This window comes from Ostrinia furnacalis, unplaced genomic scaffold (assembly GCF_004193835.3).
Source record: "Ostrinia furnacalis isolate ACB-3 unplaced genomic scaffold, ASM419383v2 OfSCF6844, whole genome shotgun sequence".
Lineage (NCBI taxonomy): Eukaryota > Metazoa > Arthropoda > Insecta > Lepidoptera > Crambidae > Ostrinia > Ostrinia furnacalis.
Genome location: NW_021137083.1, coordinates 463209 through 483100, shown reverse-complemented (window position 1 = coordinate 483100; position 19892 = coordinate 463209). Strand labels below are relative to the sequence as shown.

Sequence of the window (19892 nt, the reverse complement as noted above, 5' to 3'; positions counted from 1 at the left end):
GTAGACAGCAGTTATGTATCTAGAAAACTGGACCGAAATTGAAAAATTTTACTCGACTTGGCGGTTGCACTACCGTGCCCCCAAATATCATTTCTTTTTGTATTTTGTAGACAGCAGTTATGTATCTAGAAAACTGGACCGAAATTGAAAAATTTTTTTTTACTATCATCGCCTGAAATTATGAGTAGATACATGCTGGACCTACTAATCTCAAAAGCTCTCAAAATCTGGTAAAGTCGGCAACTATTCTACAAATAACGATTCACAAATAACGTTAAGTTATGGCGTAATATTAGATTGCCAGCGCTGTGATAAAAGTCATGAGTAAAAAAAAAAGTAAAAAGTCAAACTATTTTTTGACGTCGATGCGTGACGTTTCGGTTTGACAGTTTCAGTTTTATTATTATCTCTCGATTTTATTAATTACTAGAAAGTAAATTAAAATCTTAGCTTAGTATTGATGTAATATTTAGGTTGTAGTTAGACGAATTATATTTTTGTGAATCAGCACCTTTGAATAAAGGTGTTCTGATTAAAATATTTTTGACATTTGGGTAAGATTTTTGCTTTCATGTCGACGATTGCGTTTAGCACTTTTACTCTTTGACCTAAGAAAAATATGATTTGCTTATTATCCCCTATCCTTGTACACTAATTAATAAACATAATCTTAATTTAAAGTAGCCATATTAATGTCTGTGATACGTGTATGTTTATTGTTTTATTTGCACGTAAGTAAACTTGTATTGTCAGTTTTAATTATTGGAGGTCGACGTCTATTTAGAAGGTTTCAGTGATCTTGAAAGTTAACCAAATACAATTAGTGTAGGCCTGCTAATTTGCGAACACTTATTTCGTAACTTTGCACTCGCGTCCTTTGGCTCTGTGACAGTTCTCAGAGGTTAAAGAGAAGAGGGTATGGATTTAATTTTTTATACTTTCTCTTTCAGATGTCGTGAGATGCTCATATGATATTAAAATCTATAATATTTAGATTAGTTCTATAGCGAAGTAAAGATGAGCGCAGGCGGAGGACAGGCTGTAAATAATGCACCACCCGGAGTAAACAATGAGAATAACGTTAATCATGTGCATGTTGGACCAATGCTCCAACCTCCACCAAATAATCGTAGGTTTCAGAATCAGAACCCATTATTCAGCGTGAGAGAGAGGTTGTTCCATGCACTGTTTTTTAAGTTTGCTGTAGCTTATGCTCGAACATTTCCGAGGCCTGTGCGGAGATTCTTTGAATTCCTTGTGCTGTTAAAAGCGCTAGTCGCTTTCTTTGTTCTTGCATACATCCACATAGCATTCTCTAGAACGCCTACAACATGCTTGAATCATGTGAAAGACTCGTGGCCTAGAGATGGTATATTACGAGTGGAAATCTTGAGAAACCCCTCCGAGGACTATACCATTGAACAGAGCTATGCAAAGGAACGAAGGTTGAAAAAAGACAAAGAAGAAATTACTACTATGCTTGGAATGTTAACAACTGAAGGGTATGTTATTCTTGTTAAACCATTAATTTAATGTAACTGGTGAAAGATTTTTCAAAACTGATTCAGAAGTTCTAGAGATTACTTTCAACAGACTCAAAATATACAAAGTTTGTAAAAACTTTTGTAAATATTTTTTGCTCTTTACTACACATTTATTCATATTATTCATTTTATTTACAAAAGTAACCAGAAGTAGTTTATAAGTTACAAATGGTATGTTTAACTAACTATGTGTGTAAAACTAAAAGTAAAATTAAGCAATATAATGAATTTATATGTTTTGAAATAATTTACCTTTAATTTACTTATTTTTTAAAATATTATATCTCCAGATTCATCACGATTGAGTCGTCTGCTGATGAAGACACCAATGAAGATGAATACATAAGAGATGGCACAGATTACGGCAATATTACACGTGTTCACGAAGAAGGTCAAGACGACACAGAAAGCAGACAAGTGATCGAAACTTCTTACATAAACACAGGCCCGGATCTCATATCGACTGATGATACTGTTGATTTGAATGCCACAATTGTTGCAACGGAAGACTTGGAGCAGCCATCTTCTTCCATATGGGAAGGCTTTATGAGCTTTGTAGATGAAATAGAAGGGAAAAAATATATGAAGGTGAGCATTAAATTAATAAAAATTTATTACAAAACACTTGAGTTCACAACCTATTAGATTTTAATGACAAGTGACTTGATGACTGAATTAAGGTGTGAGCTTGGAGGATAATTTAAAATTAATAATAATCACTGATCTGTTTACATTTTTATTTACAGACAAGTCTTGAAGTTCCTGCTGCAAATGAATCTTCAAAAGGTGAGTGTGATGATTTTTTGTACACTTTATTTAAGACAAGGTTACTATTGTTTGTAAGTTGTATTATGTCAGTCAGTTTTAAATAACTTGGCATTGTAAAAAACCTTCAAGCGTTGTCCTAGGTCCCTGACCCTCAGCAATATTCTTATGACGCTGTACCAGAGCATACGATTATGAACCTATTAACATCATGTTATCACACTTTTATGCAAACAATAGATAAGCATTGCCCATTTATTTAACATATTTATTGTTATAATGATAATGTTGCATACAGGGTGACATTGAATAATGGTGCCATTATAAAGATCTATAGAATATTACGAATTTGCGTATTTTTCGAAATTAATGTCGCCTTAATGTCTAGGCTATCGCGTATTAAACTTTGCAGATAACCGTAACGAAAATATTATCGTGACGTGCGTGCGTATTTTCATGAAGTAAATTATTCACGCGTGCTTTAAATAGTGAATAGGAATAATTAAAATAATATACAAAAAAAACTTTTTCCTTACGTAAATCGATTATGTTACTGATTCTGAGTAGCTTCTAAAAATTTGCAAAATCACTCTGTAATGATTTTGATAGATTGTATACTTAAGTCACGTTTTTAAGCCATAGGTAAATGCAATAATGCAGATTTGATATTATTGCTTCAAATTGAAAGTAGTCACTAAAAATTATTTATTTCTTGTGACTAACAGTACAATGCTACAAAGTTGACAGACATGAATAACACTATAATCTTACTAATATTATAAATGCGAAAGTTTGTTATGGATGTCTGGATGTCAATATGTTTGTTACTCTCACCCAAAAACTACTGAACGGATTTTGATGAAACTTTACAGTATTATTGTTTATAACCCAGAATAACACAAAGGATATAATTTATGACGATCTGTGACAAACTAAATGTAACGCGAGTGAAGCCGCGGGCTAAAGCTAGTATAAACTAAATACATTGAAGATGACACTGAGATGGACAGGGCGTTTGATATTTTGCTTTATTTCGATTACAATACTGTATAGTTTAAAATTCATAACAAAATGTATTATGATTCAAACAAAATACCTATTCTAAGAGCCTTTTATTATGTTTCAGATGAAGATTACATTCTGGAATATTCCCTGGAATACGGGTTCCTACGTCTATCGCCTAGTGCCAGACTAAGACTGAAGATCCCAGTCAAAATCGTTACGTTAGATCCTCAAGAGGACAAATGCTTCGGCGATACGTTCTCGCGGTTCGTGCTTGACGAGTTTCTGGGATACGACGACTTGCTGATGGCTTCTATAAAGACTTTGGCTGAGAATGAGGATAACAAAGGGTATTTGAGGTAAGAAAATGAATGTAATGTTCGCTTTTCCTACTGTAAATGTGAAAGCTAAAAGAAGCCACGACGCAGAGGGCGTAGTGTGAGCTTACATCAAACGTCATTAATAGCGAGCGCGTTAATTTTTTTTATAAATATATGAAGATTTTAGTTCTTAAAAGTTTCTGCTAGGGGCGCTGTACAATCCGTCATACATTTAATGCCACTTTACTACGCAGTCGACATCGAATGCGTTTGACGTAAACTCACACGCCCCCAGACTGGGAACCCGTGATCCTAGGAACGCGAGTTCGAACCCTGCCGCCGCTCGACTAATGTGATGAACCCACTCGCAACACAAGCTTAATGAGGGCTATCGTTTTAGCGCTCACCAGTTGGCGCCACTGAAGAGTAAGGTCCTGTCACTTGCTAGTAGCGAAGACAGTGGCGCCGACTGGTGAGCGCTAAAGTGGTAGGAGGACTATCGCATTTGCACTCATCAAGATGGCGCCACTGTAGAGTAAAGTCCTGTCAATCGCCAGGGGTGCCAACTGCTAAGTATAAAAACGATAGCCCTCGTTAGCTTACCACGAGGGGTTAAATTATTATTAGTAATTTGTATTTACAAATTGGTAATATTCTTTGAAAAAAGAATAGTTTCAAAAATGTTATGTTCTGGGTTCTTTCTTAGAGCATGACACTGTATGCTGATTGGTTGACTGGTAATCTTGATCAGTTGTAACTAATATCCAGCTTAAATAGCTACAAATAACAAATAATTAGATAATTATAACAGAAAATTTACTGCAATAAAATAAAGTAAATACATAGAGCATAGTTTCGGATGGTTTAGTTACACAATTTAGACATCACAATGTTTAAAGTATCAATGTAAATAACATGTTTCATGTAATTTTTAAGTGTAGTTAGCATTTACTTACTATACCGGTGTCAAGATGTTTTTGAAGATGCACAAAAACTATGTGTGGGAAGTCATTTGCAAATATTTGTGCAAAACTAATTTGAATGTTTTGCCCTTGACATTTGTGTGACAGTTTTGTGCATATGAAAATATTATTTTTGCTCTTTATCAGTTTAATTTAAATTTCATTTAAAAGTCCAATATCTATGCAATAAGTATTCAAAAAATATTTACATACATGTGTGTACACATTTTTACACGTGTCTGTGCCAATTACAAATAGAATCAAAGTCAGCGCACACAAGGCTGGAAAGGGAGGCGAAGCGATCCCATAGCGCTGGGAGGCGTCCACTTTCTATGTGTTTGATTTTATACAAACTAAAATATTCCTAAAAATATCATCCCGGATCGCGACCACTTTCCAGCGCTTCCCGCCTCTGTGTGCGCTGACCTTTAGATGTTAAATTACCGGTGTATTCCTCTTTGATCACCTGGATTTGATCACCCAGGTGATCAAAGTTGATTCCAGGCGTCACTTTGTTGTCCTTTGATCACCCACAGATAATATCACCTACGTGATCAAGTGGACTTCTTATCCATGGGTGATCAAAGGACACCGAAGAGTCGCTTGGAGTCCCACTTTGATCACCTAGGTCAGGGGTCTCCGAGCCCTGATATTTAATATTTTTTTCGGTATGTTGCAAGGGCCATAACAATTTTAATTTTTCTGCCCATCCATACAAACAGGCTTTTATTGCATTTCTATTACTGTCGCTGGCCGGATTGATGCCAGAGGCGGGCTGGATATGGCCCGCGGGCCGTAGTTTGAAGACCCCTGACCTAGGTGATCAAATCCAGGTGATCAAAGTGGAATAGACCAATCTCAACGTGGCTTCTCCTGTCGTAGGAACGTGATCACCGGGGAGCACTACCGCTTTGTGTCCATGCTGACCGCACGCAGCTCATACGTAGCAGCTTTCTTCATCATGCTCGTCTTTGTAAGTATGCCACGGATTTTAGACCTTAAGGACATAGTACTTCACAAACATCACTATGAGGTCCCACAGTGCGCGTGGACGCACAGGGTGACACACGGACCAATCACAGAGCTCTATTTAATGCTGTGCGTTCGATTTGCTGCTTCACTTAAGCGAGCATCGTTTGTGAATATGGGCGTTAGATACTATGGGTGTGGCTTTGTATAAACGCAATAATTGGGTAGACATTTTTGTAGGGACTAGCTTTCCGCCCGCGGCTTCGCCCGCGTGGAATTTTGTCTGTCACAGAAAAACTTTATCGCGCGCGTCCCTGTTTCAAAAACCGGGATAAAAACTATCCTATGTTCTTTCCCGGGACTCAAACTATCTCTATGCCAAATTTCATCAAAATCGGTTGCGAGGTTTAAGCGGGAAAGCGTAACAGACAGACAGACAGACAGAGTTACTTTCGCATTTATAATATTAGTTGGAATAATAATAATTTATAGTCACAACTTCTTTAAAAAACACTTCATTCTAGCTCTAAAATTCTAGTTAATCTGGTCCACCAATACATAAGTCAACCAACTAAAAGAATTACGTTGAATAGTTATTAGGACCTAGGCGTCCCCTAAGAAAGGATTTTATAAAATTCACCCCCCATGGAGAAGATTACTGGTAGATTATGATTATTAATTATTATTTAAATTATTTTTTTCAAGAAAAAAGTCTTCCAAGTCCTCAGAATAATCTTCATTTGGCGACTTCAATTGAATTTCGTAATATTTAAAAAAATAAATGAAAAGATTAATAGACTTTGTTATGTCTTGTGACATCATTTTAATCGTGCTCTACCGTAATTTGATTTTTGCGTGTCCATTTGAACATCTTTATGGTCATTCACCTTTAGACTGTGAACATTTAACACACTCATCATGTTAAAAACGGGATATAAAAACCAGTTTCTAGTGTCTGAATAAATTAAAGAACCGCTACTTTATGATTATTTATCGATTTATTTGTGCAAATCGTAGACATGACAAAAACATGACTTTAGTAAGTAGAGGGCAGAGTATTGTTTAATATGATTACAAGCATTATGTTTTTGTATTTTTTTATGTATTCTATTTGCATTATTTTTAAAATGGCTATTTACCGCCATCTAGCGCCGGGTAGAAAAAATACAAAACCTTTTCACCACAAACTTCGTTTTGATTAAGACTTTGCCCGCCATCTAGCGACGAGTAGTAGAACCTTCCGTATTACTTAAAAAAGCAACTTCTCAAGTTTGCTTTTGGAGATGGGTTCTTAAAATAACATAGAGATGGCGCTGATTAATTAATTATTCGAACCCATAAATTATTCAAAATCAAAACTTATTTTATANTGCTACGCCGCCACTGGTTGCAGTGGTGGGAACGAGAGGTGGGAATAGTCCCGTTAGGGGCGCTGTTCAATCCGTCATACATTTAATGTCACTTTACTACGCAGTCGACATCGAATGCGTTTGACGTAAACTCACACTGCGCCCCCAGACTGGCAACCCGTGATCCTAGGAACGCGAGTTCGAACCCTGCCACCGCTCGACTAATGTGATGAACCCACTCGCAACACAAGCTTAATTAGCTTACCACGAGGGGTTAAATTATTAGTAATTTGTATTTACAAATTGGTAATATTCTTTGAAAAAAGAATAGTTTCAAAAATGTTATGTTCTGGGTTCTTTCTTAGAGCATGACACTGTATGCTGATTGGTTGACTGGTAATCTTGATCAGTTGTAACTAATATCCAGCTTAAATAGCTACAAATAACAAATAATTAGATATTTATAACTGAGAAAATTTACTGCAATAAAATAAAGTAAAAACATAAAATTTTAGCGTAGATTCGGATGGTAAGTTAAACAATTTAGATATCACATCATTTAAAGTATCAATGTAAATAACATGTTTCATGTAATTTTTAAGTGTAATTAGCATTTACTTACTATACCGGTCACAGACGAGTGTCAAGATGTTTTTGAAGATGCACAAAAACTAGTGTGGGAAGTCATTTGCAAATATTTGTGCAAAACTAATTTGAATGTTTTGCCCTTGACATTTGTGTGACAGTTTTGTGCATAATGCAAAGATTATTTTTTGCTCTTTATCAGTTTAATTTAAATTTTATTTATCTCTGCAAAAACTGTTCCTAAAATATTTACATACATGTGTGTACACATCTTTACACGTGTCTGTGCCAATTACAAATAGAATCAAAGTCAGCGTACACAAGGGTGGGAAGAGCGGAGAAGCGATCCAGTGCGAAGTGGTGGACGCGTATCGTGCCGGGAGGCGTCCACTTTCTATGTGACTGATTTTATACAAACTAGAACATTCCAAAAAATATCGTCCCGGATCGCGACCGCTTTCCCGCGCTTTCCGCCTTTGTGCGCTGACATTTAGATGTCAAATTACCGGTTTATACCACTTTGATCACTTGAATTTGATCACCCAGGTGATCAAAGTTGATTCCAGCCGTCACTTTGTTGTCCTTTGATCACCCACAGAAAATATCACCTACGTGATCAAAGTGGACTTCTTATCCATGGGTGATCAAAGGACACCAGTGTCGCTTGGTGTGTGCTGTGAAGCCTCGGGGCCATAATAATTTTTTCGGTATGTTGCAAGGGCCATAACAATTTTAATTTTTCTGCCCATCCATACAAACAGGCTTTTATTGCATTTCTATTACTGTCGCGGGCCAGATTGACGCCAGTGGCGGGCTGAATATGGCCCGCGGGCCGTAGTTTGAAGACCCCTGACCTAGGTGATCAAAGTGGAATAGACCAATCTCAACATGGCTTCTCCTGTCGTAGGAACGTGATCACCGGGGAGCACTACCGCTTTGTGTCCATGCTGACCGCACGCAGCTCATACGTAGCAGCTTTCTTCATCATGCTCGTCTTTGTAAGTATGCCACGGATTTTAGACCTTAGGGACATAGTACTTCACAAACATTACTATGAGGTCTCACAGTGTACGCACAGGGTGACACACGAACCAATCACAGAGCTCTATTCAATGGTGTGCGTTCGATTTGCTGCTTCACTTAAGCAAGCATCGTTTGTGAATATGGGCGTTAGATACTATGGGTGTGGCTTTGTATAAACGCAATAATTGGGTAGACATTTATGTAGGGATAATAATAGTTTATAGTCACAACTTCTTTAAAAAGCACTTCATTCTAGCTCTAAAATTCCAGTTAATCTGGTCCACCAATACATAAGTCAACCAACTAAAAGAATTACGTTGAATAGATTAGGATTTAGGCATCCCCTAACAAAGGATTTTATAAAATTCACCCTCTATGGAGAAGATTACTGGTAGATTATTATTTAAATTTTTATTCAAGAAAAAAGTCTTCCAAGTCCTCAGAATAATCTTCATTTGGCGACTTCAATTGAATTTCGTAATATTTAAAAAAATAAATGAAAATTCATTTTAATCGTGCTCTACTGCAATTTGGTTTTTGCGTGTCCATTTGAACATCTTTATGGTCATTAACCTTTCCGATTGGACTATGAACATTGAACACACGCATCATGTTAAAAACGGGATATAAAAACCAGTTTCTAGTGTCTGAATAAATTAAAGAACCGCTACTTTATGATAATTTATTTATCGCTTTATTTGTGCAAATCCTAGACCTGACAAAAACATGACTTTAGTAAGTAGAGGGCAGATTATTGTTTAATTTGATTGCAGGCATTATGTTTTTGCATTTTTTTTTTGTATTTGCATTATTTTTAAAAGGGCTATTTACCGCCATCTAGCGCCGGGTAGAAAAAATACAAAACTTTTTCACCACAAACTTCGTTTTGATTAAGACTGCCCGCCATCTAGCGACGAGTAGTAGAACCTTCCGTATTACTTAAAAAAGCAACTTCTCAAGTATGCTTTTGGAGATGGGTTCTTAAAATAACATAGAGATGGCGCTGATTAATTAATTATTCGAACCCATAAAATAGTAGTGGAATATTATTAGAAGATGATTATTTATTTTAACTACAAATAATAATTTCCTTAAAAATACTATAACTTACTTATTTTATATGTACGACATACTTGTTAAAGTATCTGTTGTTTTTAAAATATTTAACTAGACTGAGATCTATGTTTTTGCCGGCGTCGCAACAACAGTAGGTACCTACCTATTTTAGGTTCCTGGAAGCCCCAAATTGGTAATGTTGACTTTTTCTACATGAAATAATATTAAATTATTAACTTTGTATGTAGTAAAAAATATTATTATTTCTCAGAATTTCGAGAACAACTCAAATCTTGGAGTTATTTTTATTAACATCGTCTTACTTGATTACTAAAGAAAAAGGTCAGAATCTGAATTTGACTGACCGTCATTTACGGTCAAAAACTGTCAAAAACTTGTCATAAACTGTCAAAAATGGTCATTTTTTGTCAATTTGATTTCAGTAATAGTTTAGTACTTTTTAAGTCTTTTCTTAGATTTTGTAATTGATAAAAGTCTACAACATCGTAATTGATTAATAAAAATGTGGTTTGTAATGATTTATTTTAATATCATTAAACATTTTACAGTGAGTCTAGAACTTCTAAACTGAAACAAAAATATGAAATTCTTCTAAATTGAAGCAACAAGGTTTTTTTAAAATGATTTATTGTGTGTATTTGTCTCTTTCTTTTCCGGAATATTTGGAAAATTTCGGCGTTCACTTGCGCCTGGACGATTATTAGATGTTAAGGCCCTGATTCTCAGGCAGGAGTCTGGTTGGCTCAGACTAATTAATAGATATTAGTAATTAATTCCTACAAATAACGTTGAAGAAGCTTGCTTAAGTAGTCGTGGTGGTTTATCAAGTAGCTGGAAGCTCACAATGCCTAAGGCTTGATCGATGCCGGTTACTCACGTGTCTAAATGTTTGTGTTGCCATAATCAGATAAAGAGATTAATATAAATCTTGGTTTGTGAAAAACAATTCGATGTAGAGAGAAAGAGAGGTCATGTCTTATAAATTATGAATGATTTCGAAACTGTTCTTTGTTTCAATGTAGGTATAAATGAGTATCAATTTCTTTGAATGCAGTAAAGTTAGTGAATGATTGGAAGATTAGTGGCTAGGTAGAACAAAATACATAACGCACACTAAAATTGTTTATATGTGACTAAGTACCATATAATTTTACTTATTTAGATACATAATTATCTTTGTGCCTCATAATAAATTGCATATTATGTTTCATAACCCACTCAACCATGTAACCATCAGTTACAGACAGCTGTTACCTTTATTAGTCTACCATTTTTATATCTCTGAAAAGTCTGTTCTGTCTGTAAAAGTATCGCTAACATCATCCAAAAACCATATTCAAACCTATAAATTTGCTACCATCAAGCCCAAGCTGTCAGGCAATCGAATTAGGCAACCTACCTATAGCTAGAGCACATGAAATCGGAGATATGTGATCCGTTAGTAGTTTGACAATTGATTAATGCGATTCCTACAGCGACTGACACCGGGCTATGGGATTAGTCGGTGACATGTATCGGAGCTGAGCCTGCCACTATCAATATTCATGTAGCCGTGTGTTGCAATTCGCAGTATGTGAATAGGATTTGGTGGAAACCAATTTTCAGTGGAAAAGTTAAATTAATATGACAGAAATACGCCTGATATGAAAGGAAAACTAAAAATTCGGGGAATGAAGATAGGCGTAGTTATTTTTCAAAGATTGTATTATTATTATAAAGAGCTGTGGTTTTCTGAATAAAGAAAAATAAAATAAATAAATAAATAAGATTCTCAAATATTACTGTTGATGCATACTACTACTAGTTGGTTACCATGTTATTGAAAGAACAAATGATTTGAAAAACTAAAAATTATTAATAGTTTAGTAGTTTAGTTAATTCATCAAGCTTAATACTGTAGGTAGAATCTTATTTTGGTGTAATAGTGCGATTTTTAACAAAAATGTAAAGTCTGATGTACCGTACATTTGGAATAACGTGAAAACTACTGGTAACTATATTATGTAGTGCTCCTGCTCATGACACCATAACTGGTATTGACTAGTCGGTTTACTGACTATAATAATTGAATAATAAATAAATCTTATAAGCATATTAATAAAACGCTATCTCAAATAAAAGCCAGTGCCATTAAGGCATTTAAAACACCGTACAAGCGCATTTCTTCCGCGCACTTTTCGTTCGTTTCGTAAAACAAACACAACGGTATGTCTGGCCCGTCAGAGGTGGTATTCGGTGCCGTAATAAAGTTTGAAAGGGCTGTAAAAGAGCAATAACTGTAACTCCGAGTCCTGATTTTAGTGGCTCGCCGAGGGACCGCTATGCGATACCTATTAATTGATATGTTCACGGAAGAATGCTTTTCGTTTTATACAAGGATATATCTATCTAGGTATTGTTTCTGTTTCTTATAATAATATAGCAATCGTGTTTAATTAATATTTGTAATGTAAAAGACGGAGTCAAAAATTATTTGAGTGGATTTTTGTTATAATTAACCTTTCGTTTCGATTTAGTTTTGACCGTTCTACTTTAGGGGGTCCCATATAAATACACATTTCCATAAATGAGCTACACACGTCACTGCTACGTAAGTATATTGTTAAATATAGTAACAAATCTACTTACGAATACTAACTGGAAATAAATGGCAGCTGCCAATAATGAAATTTCCGATCACTGCGTGATATGGCTTCGATTTTATTAATGCCTCTTCAAATCTATAATAATACGTGAAATGTTTTGTTCCGCAACACAAAGGAATTAATCCGGTGGTTTGACTAACATATTATTCCATTAGCATTAATTAAGAGGATTATTGGAAGTAGATAACGTAGCACGGAGTATTTTCTGTACGAAATGTTCAATCTCGAACTGTAGTCTTAAAGCCACTGTTGTGCAGCACAGATTTACTTTTTTACTGGGAACCTCTTAACCTTTTTTTGACTGGAGAAAATGGCCTGTCCACCATACGGTATGGTGGTAGGTAATTAATTAGGTATGGTCTATACCTAATTAATTAGGTACTGCCTCGGGACGGCAGGTTAGGTTAGTTTGCTAGTTTCATAATGTAAAAGCGGTTTTAATCGCGTGTAATAACGCATCGTTCGGCAGCCACGTTTTGGGTACGTTGGAGGAAAGCCCATCGGCCACGGTATGTAAAGGTCGCCAGAGGAAAGCTCATCGTTAAGTTAAGGCTAGTGTGATCGGGGTTTTAGATGAATACACACACAAGACACGAGACTGTCGTAATGTCTACGCCACTAGCATGTTTTTCATGACATGATATTTAGCGCAGGAAATATTCTATGAGTATCAAATTCTTTGTGATTCTGCATGGTATACAAGAACATAATTATGTACTACGAGACAACTGTCACGGCTGGGGGTGCTGCCGTGAACTTGGGATAGCAAATGATACACGTATTGAAACACTCGTTTACTGGCGCAGCGCCAAGTTATAAAGCTGCGAAATACGCTACTTTCTTAATAAGTACCTACTTAAGTTTGTTGTAAAATCAATAGGATTTTGATACTATTATCGTCGGTGTTAGAAACAATATTTCGCCTAATCCTGCAGTCCGATCGTTAGAATAGTACGCTGTTAAGCTATTATCTATTCTGCTCTACTATCGCCAGTTAAAAGCCAAAGCCGGCGTAAGCCCTTGAGCATCGGACTTAACTCTCCTTTCGCGCTGTTTGCAGTTCGCCCGAAATATGTGTAAACTATTAAGCTGCGTGTAACGGCGATCTGTAACTGTACCTGTACGTACAGTAACAAGATTTTAGCAATATGTAAAAAGAAATTCAAAACCCGATTCAAAATGACAAATTCAAGTCTGGGTATGGATACCTACATCAGTCATAGGCCCGCATCTTTTCTTTTTCTTTGGTGTTGTTGAGCGTCGTTTTAGAAGTAATGCGGCCCTTATAGTGGTCGTAGTAAACGCTACGCGCCTACATTAAAAATCTGTAGTAACTACGAGTATATCATGGATCTAGATATAGGCTTTCAATAAGTGCTTTTTGTAACTATAGTGTTTGGTCTAATATCCAATTTAAACCACATATTACTATGTATGGTTCGCCAGTCTCGGATTTATTTTAGAGGCTCTGATAAGCCGAGAATTGCTAATAAAGTATGCTCTAATTAAAAAATGGTTTTGGCACAAGCGACGAATTTCTATTCATGAAATCTGAAATTTCGATAAAATTTTAAAAAGTAAGAATTTTTTTCTCTTCCCTCTTTACAATCTCTGTCAAAAAGCCTAATTGCAAATATTGAAGCATAGAGATAATGTTTATTTGCTTTGTTTATTTTTATTTATTTATTTATCGTTAATGATGAGTGGGCGGAAATCCCTACACTAGTCCAACTGTTATTTGTCCGATTTTTTATATCAACAAAATGTTCCACGTCCGACTATTTCGGTCGAGCCGGACGGCACGCGACGCGACGGACCGTGCCCGGTCCGGACATCAATGGGCCGGACTTAATCCGGACGCTGGAAGCTGTTAGTTTTTACGGTTGCCGTAAACTAGAGCGGTGGCCATATCGATCGTTAATATTAAGGCGACTTGATCGCATAATGGGGTGGGAGAACCATATGACTATTTTATAAGTGAAAACGGTCGTTTAGACCGCCTCTGCGTAATTAATGAATCTATGGATAAAATTGAATACTCTATAGATTCACCTACGTATCAATTCGTCGCCAACGCCGTAAAGGGGCGAACATCCTATAAACGGTCAAAAATTTAGTTAGAAGTATACAAAAATGCTCTATGCTTCGGGCACTATGTAGTTTTTTGTTCTTCTGTATAATTTTATAAAAAGAGGTTCGCTCCCTTTGCGGCTTTTACAAATATTCCCAAATGTATCAGTGACATTTACTTTAAACAACAATTTTAGGTGTAGTTTTTCAGCAATATTATTTTAAAATATAATAAATGCGTTTCCGGTTTTTCATGAAATTCAAAATATTACCGCACCAGTAGCAGGCATGCAAATATTTACTGACGAAAAATTGGCTAACAAAATCGCTTATTTGAAATTGTATATTGAATGTTGACAATTTGTGACTCTCTAAATCAAAGTGGTTCTCATGTATTTAGTGAAATTATTATATTATTGTAACTACAATGCCTAAGATAATTAATCTTATATAACTCACACAACCGTAGAAAACTAATACAACTGACCGAAATGAATAGTGTTTTCAAGTTCCATACAATTTGAGCGGGGTGTACATAGGTGGCAGTCCCTCGCCTCTATCAATCTTTTCGCCACATCATTTGCTCCCCGCGGCCTCCTCCCTCGATTGAATTTCATTAACGAAGCGCTTAGTGCAGATTGAATCCATTTAAGTAAACTGCGATCGGCTGTATGTACCCAACCTTATGCAGAAAGGTGAAGGAATTTCCAATTGGACGTTCGGTTTGTGGGTAATGCGTGTTGCTGAACGACTTGAATCGCGATATGTCTGTTTTCTTAGGTATTCGTTCGTTGGTTACAACCAAAGACATTCACTGCTAGACAAAATTATGATGCTCAGAATTATTTTGTTCCAAAATGTACAGAATTTCAACGGCATAATTAGCAGTGAGATGTGGTATTATACTGGCATTAAAAATCTATCTATTATCATCAAAATATTGATAAGTTTCTTAACATCTGGTTTCTAAAATAACTTGATAAAATCGTACTGCCTAAGGTGGGAATCGAACCCGACTTGACCGAACCGAATTGGANGAATTGGATTTTTTTTTTTATGTGATAGGAGGCAAACGAGCAGACGATGTAGTTGTTAATAAAATAAAAGCGTATTTATAATTACGAAGTATATTTTTAATTCATAAGTATTTACCTGCCACTACATGTGTTACTTATTATGATAATTTTGTCTGATACCTACATCATTACGGCACGATTAGTTGTACAACTATAAAGAAAAAAAAGACTGAGTTTAAGGTGTTCATTGTCTCATCCAAATCACGCTCGTCATAATATGTAAAAGCAATGTCAATGTAATCATACTTAAGGCGCTACCTCGTAAAAGTTTTCCGACTGAATGCCTCGCACACAGAGGGATAGAAATATGATTTCTCAGTGCGAGGAAAGGGACAGCAATAGAGCGCGCGGCGCGGAATAAAATAACGTAAGCGACAAAAATCGGAAATCATGTATTTATTGAAAAACCAAACACTATTTAAAGAAAATAACTCGACCAGTACTTAGAATATGTTATTACCTTACCAATATACAAAATTTGGTATTGAAATATTAGCCTATCTGCTTATAAAACGAAAAACCGAGTAATAGAAGGGTCATCTTTGGATTTTTTTTTCTATCGAGAATGTTTCGGCTTCGACCAGACACTAGATTTATTAGTCAACTATGACATATTTCAAAATAAGAACATAAGTAATAAGAAAAGTACGATTAAAACTAATTCTGCGCTTCTTTAAAACGCCCAATATTCGCAAGGCATCACCTTAAGGCCGTAGCACATTTATCAACCTGGAAAGGGATCGTAACCGTATCAACTCGAGGTGGTCAGTATTCTTCGTATGAAACTCCATACTTTAGTCTTTAACGCACACTTATCTGCACCGTGACAGATCGCGACAGCGCGCGAAAGGCGGTGACAGCTCGCAAAAGGCGATACGGTGTTGATCCCTTTCCGAGTATGTCTGCTATGACCTTTATCTTGCATCTACTTACCTTACTTACATATTATTGTGTTTTGTTACAGACTGTCTCAATCTCTATGTTGCTGCGCTACGCCCATCACCAGATTTTCGTGTTCATTGGTGAGTGTTGCTTTGTTTCAATTGTTTCTTTATTTTATTTTAGTTTACACCAATTTCGCGGCTTCCATTCCCCCGGTAATCCCTCACTTCCTATGAAGAGTGGAGCGCGGCAGATTGTTCTAATGCGGTGGTTCTCAATCTTTAGTTTGGGGGCTGTATTGTAAAGGTTAATAATATGGCCATAAAATAATTTAAAAAACTGATTTATTGTTAGTTCTGCAGAGAAAATATGAAAATAAATAATCAAGTATTTTAAAGAACACGGATGTATTCAGAAAACTTTTGATCAAAGTTTTTGAGGAGATGTTCGCAAACGAGAAAAAATAACGACAACGATATTAAGATGATAGGTTTTGATCACATTTTAAAATTGAATTATTACTCCGCGAGTTGCCATATTTTGCTATTAATTGTGACAATACATTGCGATTGATGTCTTTTTGGCAGACCCCTCGCGTTACAAACCCACGAAACACTTTGAGAATCGCAGTTTCACCGTTTCCCACCACAAACCGTAAATATGGTGTAGCTGTCGCAGGCAAATTGTATGATTCCGCATTTTACAAACGGCGTCGTCAATTTACAAACGCTCGCTGTTCTATGAAATGCCGAAGGCAAATTGGCAACTCGGTCAATTGATAAAATTTCGACTATGATTGTTGCAATAGGGTGACCATCATAAAACACATGTTGGACCAATCAGACATAATTTCAGAAATCAGGTAGGTATCCATTCAAGTAAGACAAACCTAAAATACTTCTACTCCTAAAGTAATTGAAATATTTTCGTAACAAAAACAACACTAGACTAATTTAAACTATTGACGTACCTATAGGTAGGTACATAAAAATATGACATTAAATAAGTTTCGATAGTCAGTCCTTTAGATAAGTAAGACTTATCACATTATAATTATACCAAGATATATAACATTTTAATTATACCAAGAAGAAGTCTAGAAGACATAACAAAATATTTTTTATACCAATATATTCCGCAGCAGTCCTCCGAGCACCAGATACCATTGTCACCTTAGCGTGTTTTACGTGCCGGATAACCTCAAAAACTATTTTATTTTTCCATAGCTTTTTCACTGCTCCTATTTGTGAATCGTAAAATTTTCTTAACTCACTAAGTATAATAAATGTCTTTTTTTGTGAAAAGTCCTTTGAATACGTAGAATTTGCACTGTTTTCTGTATCACAACACCGCTATCCGACGCCATTTTTCTTGTTTTAATTAGCAGCGCCTCGCGTGGTGAGAAAAAGAACTAAATACTTCAATTTGCCGCGGCATTTTGTAAACAGCGATTGAATTGGCTATCAAATGTTTTGGCATATTATAAAGTGCCAAGGCAATTTACATTTTGCCTTCGGCATTTCATAGAACAGCGAGCGTTTGTGAATTGACGACGCCGTTTGTAAAATGCGGAATCATACAATTTGCCTGCGACATAGCTACTGCAATTACCTGCTGTCGAAATGAATTCAGTGAAAAATTCTCGACTCTTGATCCGGCTCAGCGCCAATCTCTTTGTAATAACAATAATTGCGAGTAGCGCCCGCGGCCTCACCCCGCCTTACTCCCTGGCTGAAAATAAAAAAATTAAATAATATAAAAAACATAACGGGCGGGATTTGCCCATCGCTCCCCCACTTTGATCCGCCGACAATTAGTCCGATAGAGATAATTTGTTTCTTTCCCTATTTGCTCAGCGTCGGCACTTGGCTTGGCTTAGTTGCTTCAATACGATGATTGTTTTGAATTTTTTCTCCAATCCCCTCTTCGCGGAAAAGATATCTCAATTTACTCTTGTAATGCTGTATTATAATCCCTTCGTTAGAGTTCGAACGGGCACGGATTAACTTGTTTTTGCTGTTTCTAGTAAATTTAATAGAAAAACAATTTTCACTCTTTGTGGAGGTAAAGAGAAAATTTCATCTACAAATCGAATGCAGAAAATTATTTTTTGCATTTAGATTATGCTTCTTCTTTTCATTTTGTATTTCGTTCCTTTCTGATATTCTCAACTAGCAGTTTTCAATTGAATAAAGCAATAAGTTGAGAAAATAATTGAAAATTAGGATTTTTTTTACCTCCACAGCACAAGGCAATGCCTAGTGTGGGTTCCATCTTTTTGTCTTGCTAGCTGACATTTTTTTTCATTTTCGTTTTTCCAATATTCTTTCAATACCTATAACTAGCCAAGTCCACGTAATGTGTGATATGTGAGTGGTGTCACTAGGAACCACTAATGTTGACGTAGGTACCCTTAATCGTGTTGACAGTAAACTTATGTTAACGCTCTGCCGACCTAACATAGAATTCGGGGGATTTGTTATCAACAAAATTTGCGATAACATTCCCGACACATTTCTTGAGGTTTTTGTGTCGCAGTAAATAATGTTAGAAGTGACCTTTAACATGTTTGTTGGCTGACACGGGTTTTAAGCACAAAATAAATGGTCGCCATATTAATTTATTTTTCTAGAATATTTTGGATATGAATAGGTAGGCAGGTAGGTAAAAAAAATAAGATATGTTTGAGAAAAATTATTTAGATAGATATTACGCCAAATTAATTTTGCTACCATAACCAACGATTTTTTGTTGCTTTGCATTAAAGCCATAGTGATAAGATAATATTGGATCACACCAACACCTTATCTTCACACCATACAACATATTATCTATATCCATACAGCTAATTATTTGCCCATTTCCCCTCATTATTTTTCCGATACAATAGCTTCATCATATTTTCTCGGTTATTATTATGGAGAATAAGACACAAACATCCATTGTTTGTGTAACTCGATATCCAAGTGACCGTATTAATGATGTCGCGCCCATTAGAGCCAGAGCACACGTGCTACTTTAATATCAGCGATCGGAGATTTAGCCGCTTTTTAGAAGCTGAATGCAGCGACCATATAAATTCCATACACATTTAAAAACGCCTAACGCGGCCATAAGTATAGTCGCTTTTTGGAAGCTCGACGCAGCGACAGAATCACTAATAAGCGCGATTCCGATACCGGGTCCGAACGTATGAAGTTGCGAAATCGCGATGCTGCATCGATACAGTCGCAAAATTGCCGATCGCCGACGCGATGCTAAGTAGCTAGTCTGCTCTGGTCCTTAGTGATGCGGGTGTCGGATGTCGGGTGATTGTTTTCTCGTGTCGCGACGTATTGTTATAAATATAATAACGTCTCGATAAATGAGTAATAATCACTATTTTTTCCTTTGGGTGTCTCCTATGGCGACGGAAGGGTGGTGGCGGGCTAGCGGCCCACACGTTTAGCGTGGGCGTCGTTCTTAGCCCGATCGCGAATAATATACATAGAAAAACATTTTTATATATCAATTATTTTGTTTATATGAATCATTATTGCTAATGACATGGATGCCAAAAAAAAGAAAAGTCTGGACTATTCTTATTCACTCTCTTGGATTTTTTAGGAAGCTCAGATTTTTAG

At 36.2% G+C, this 19892-nt stretch overlaps 1 protein-coding gene across 3 annotated transcripts in view; it reads left to right on the top strand.

The window, feature by feature from the left end:
• The first annotated feature begins 372 nt into the window (after positions 1-372).
• The window catches only part of LOC114362863 (uncharacterized), a 127587-nt gene continuing 108067 nt past the window's right edge, over positions 373-19892 (top strand). For 2 of the 3 annotated variants that reach the window (XM_028318426.1, XM_028318424.1), the window contains exons 1-7: positions 373-554; positions 951-1502; positions 1835-2132; positions 2291-2330; positions 3436-3670; positions 5476-5566; positions 16352-16409. In XM_028318426.1, the coding sequence (XP_028174227.1) occupies positions 1018-1502; positions 1835-2132; positions 2291-2330; positions 3436-3670; positions 5476-5566; positions 16352-16409 (1207 nt within the window). In that variant the 5' untranslated portion in view covers positions 373-554; positions 951-1017. Of the gene's footprint in view, positions 555-635; positions 732-950; positions 1503-1834; positions 2133-2290; positions 2331-3435; positions 3671-5475; positions 5567-16351; positions 16410-19892 lie in introns of those variants that run through there. The other variant, XM_028318425.1, reaches the window with a different exon arrangement.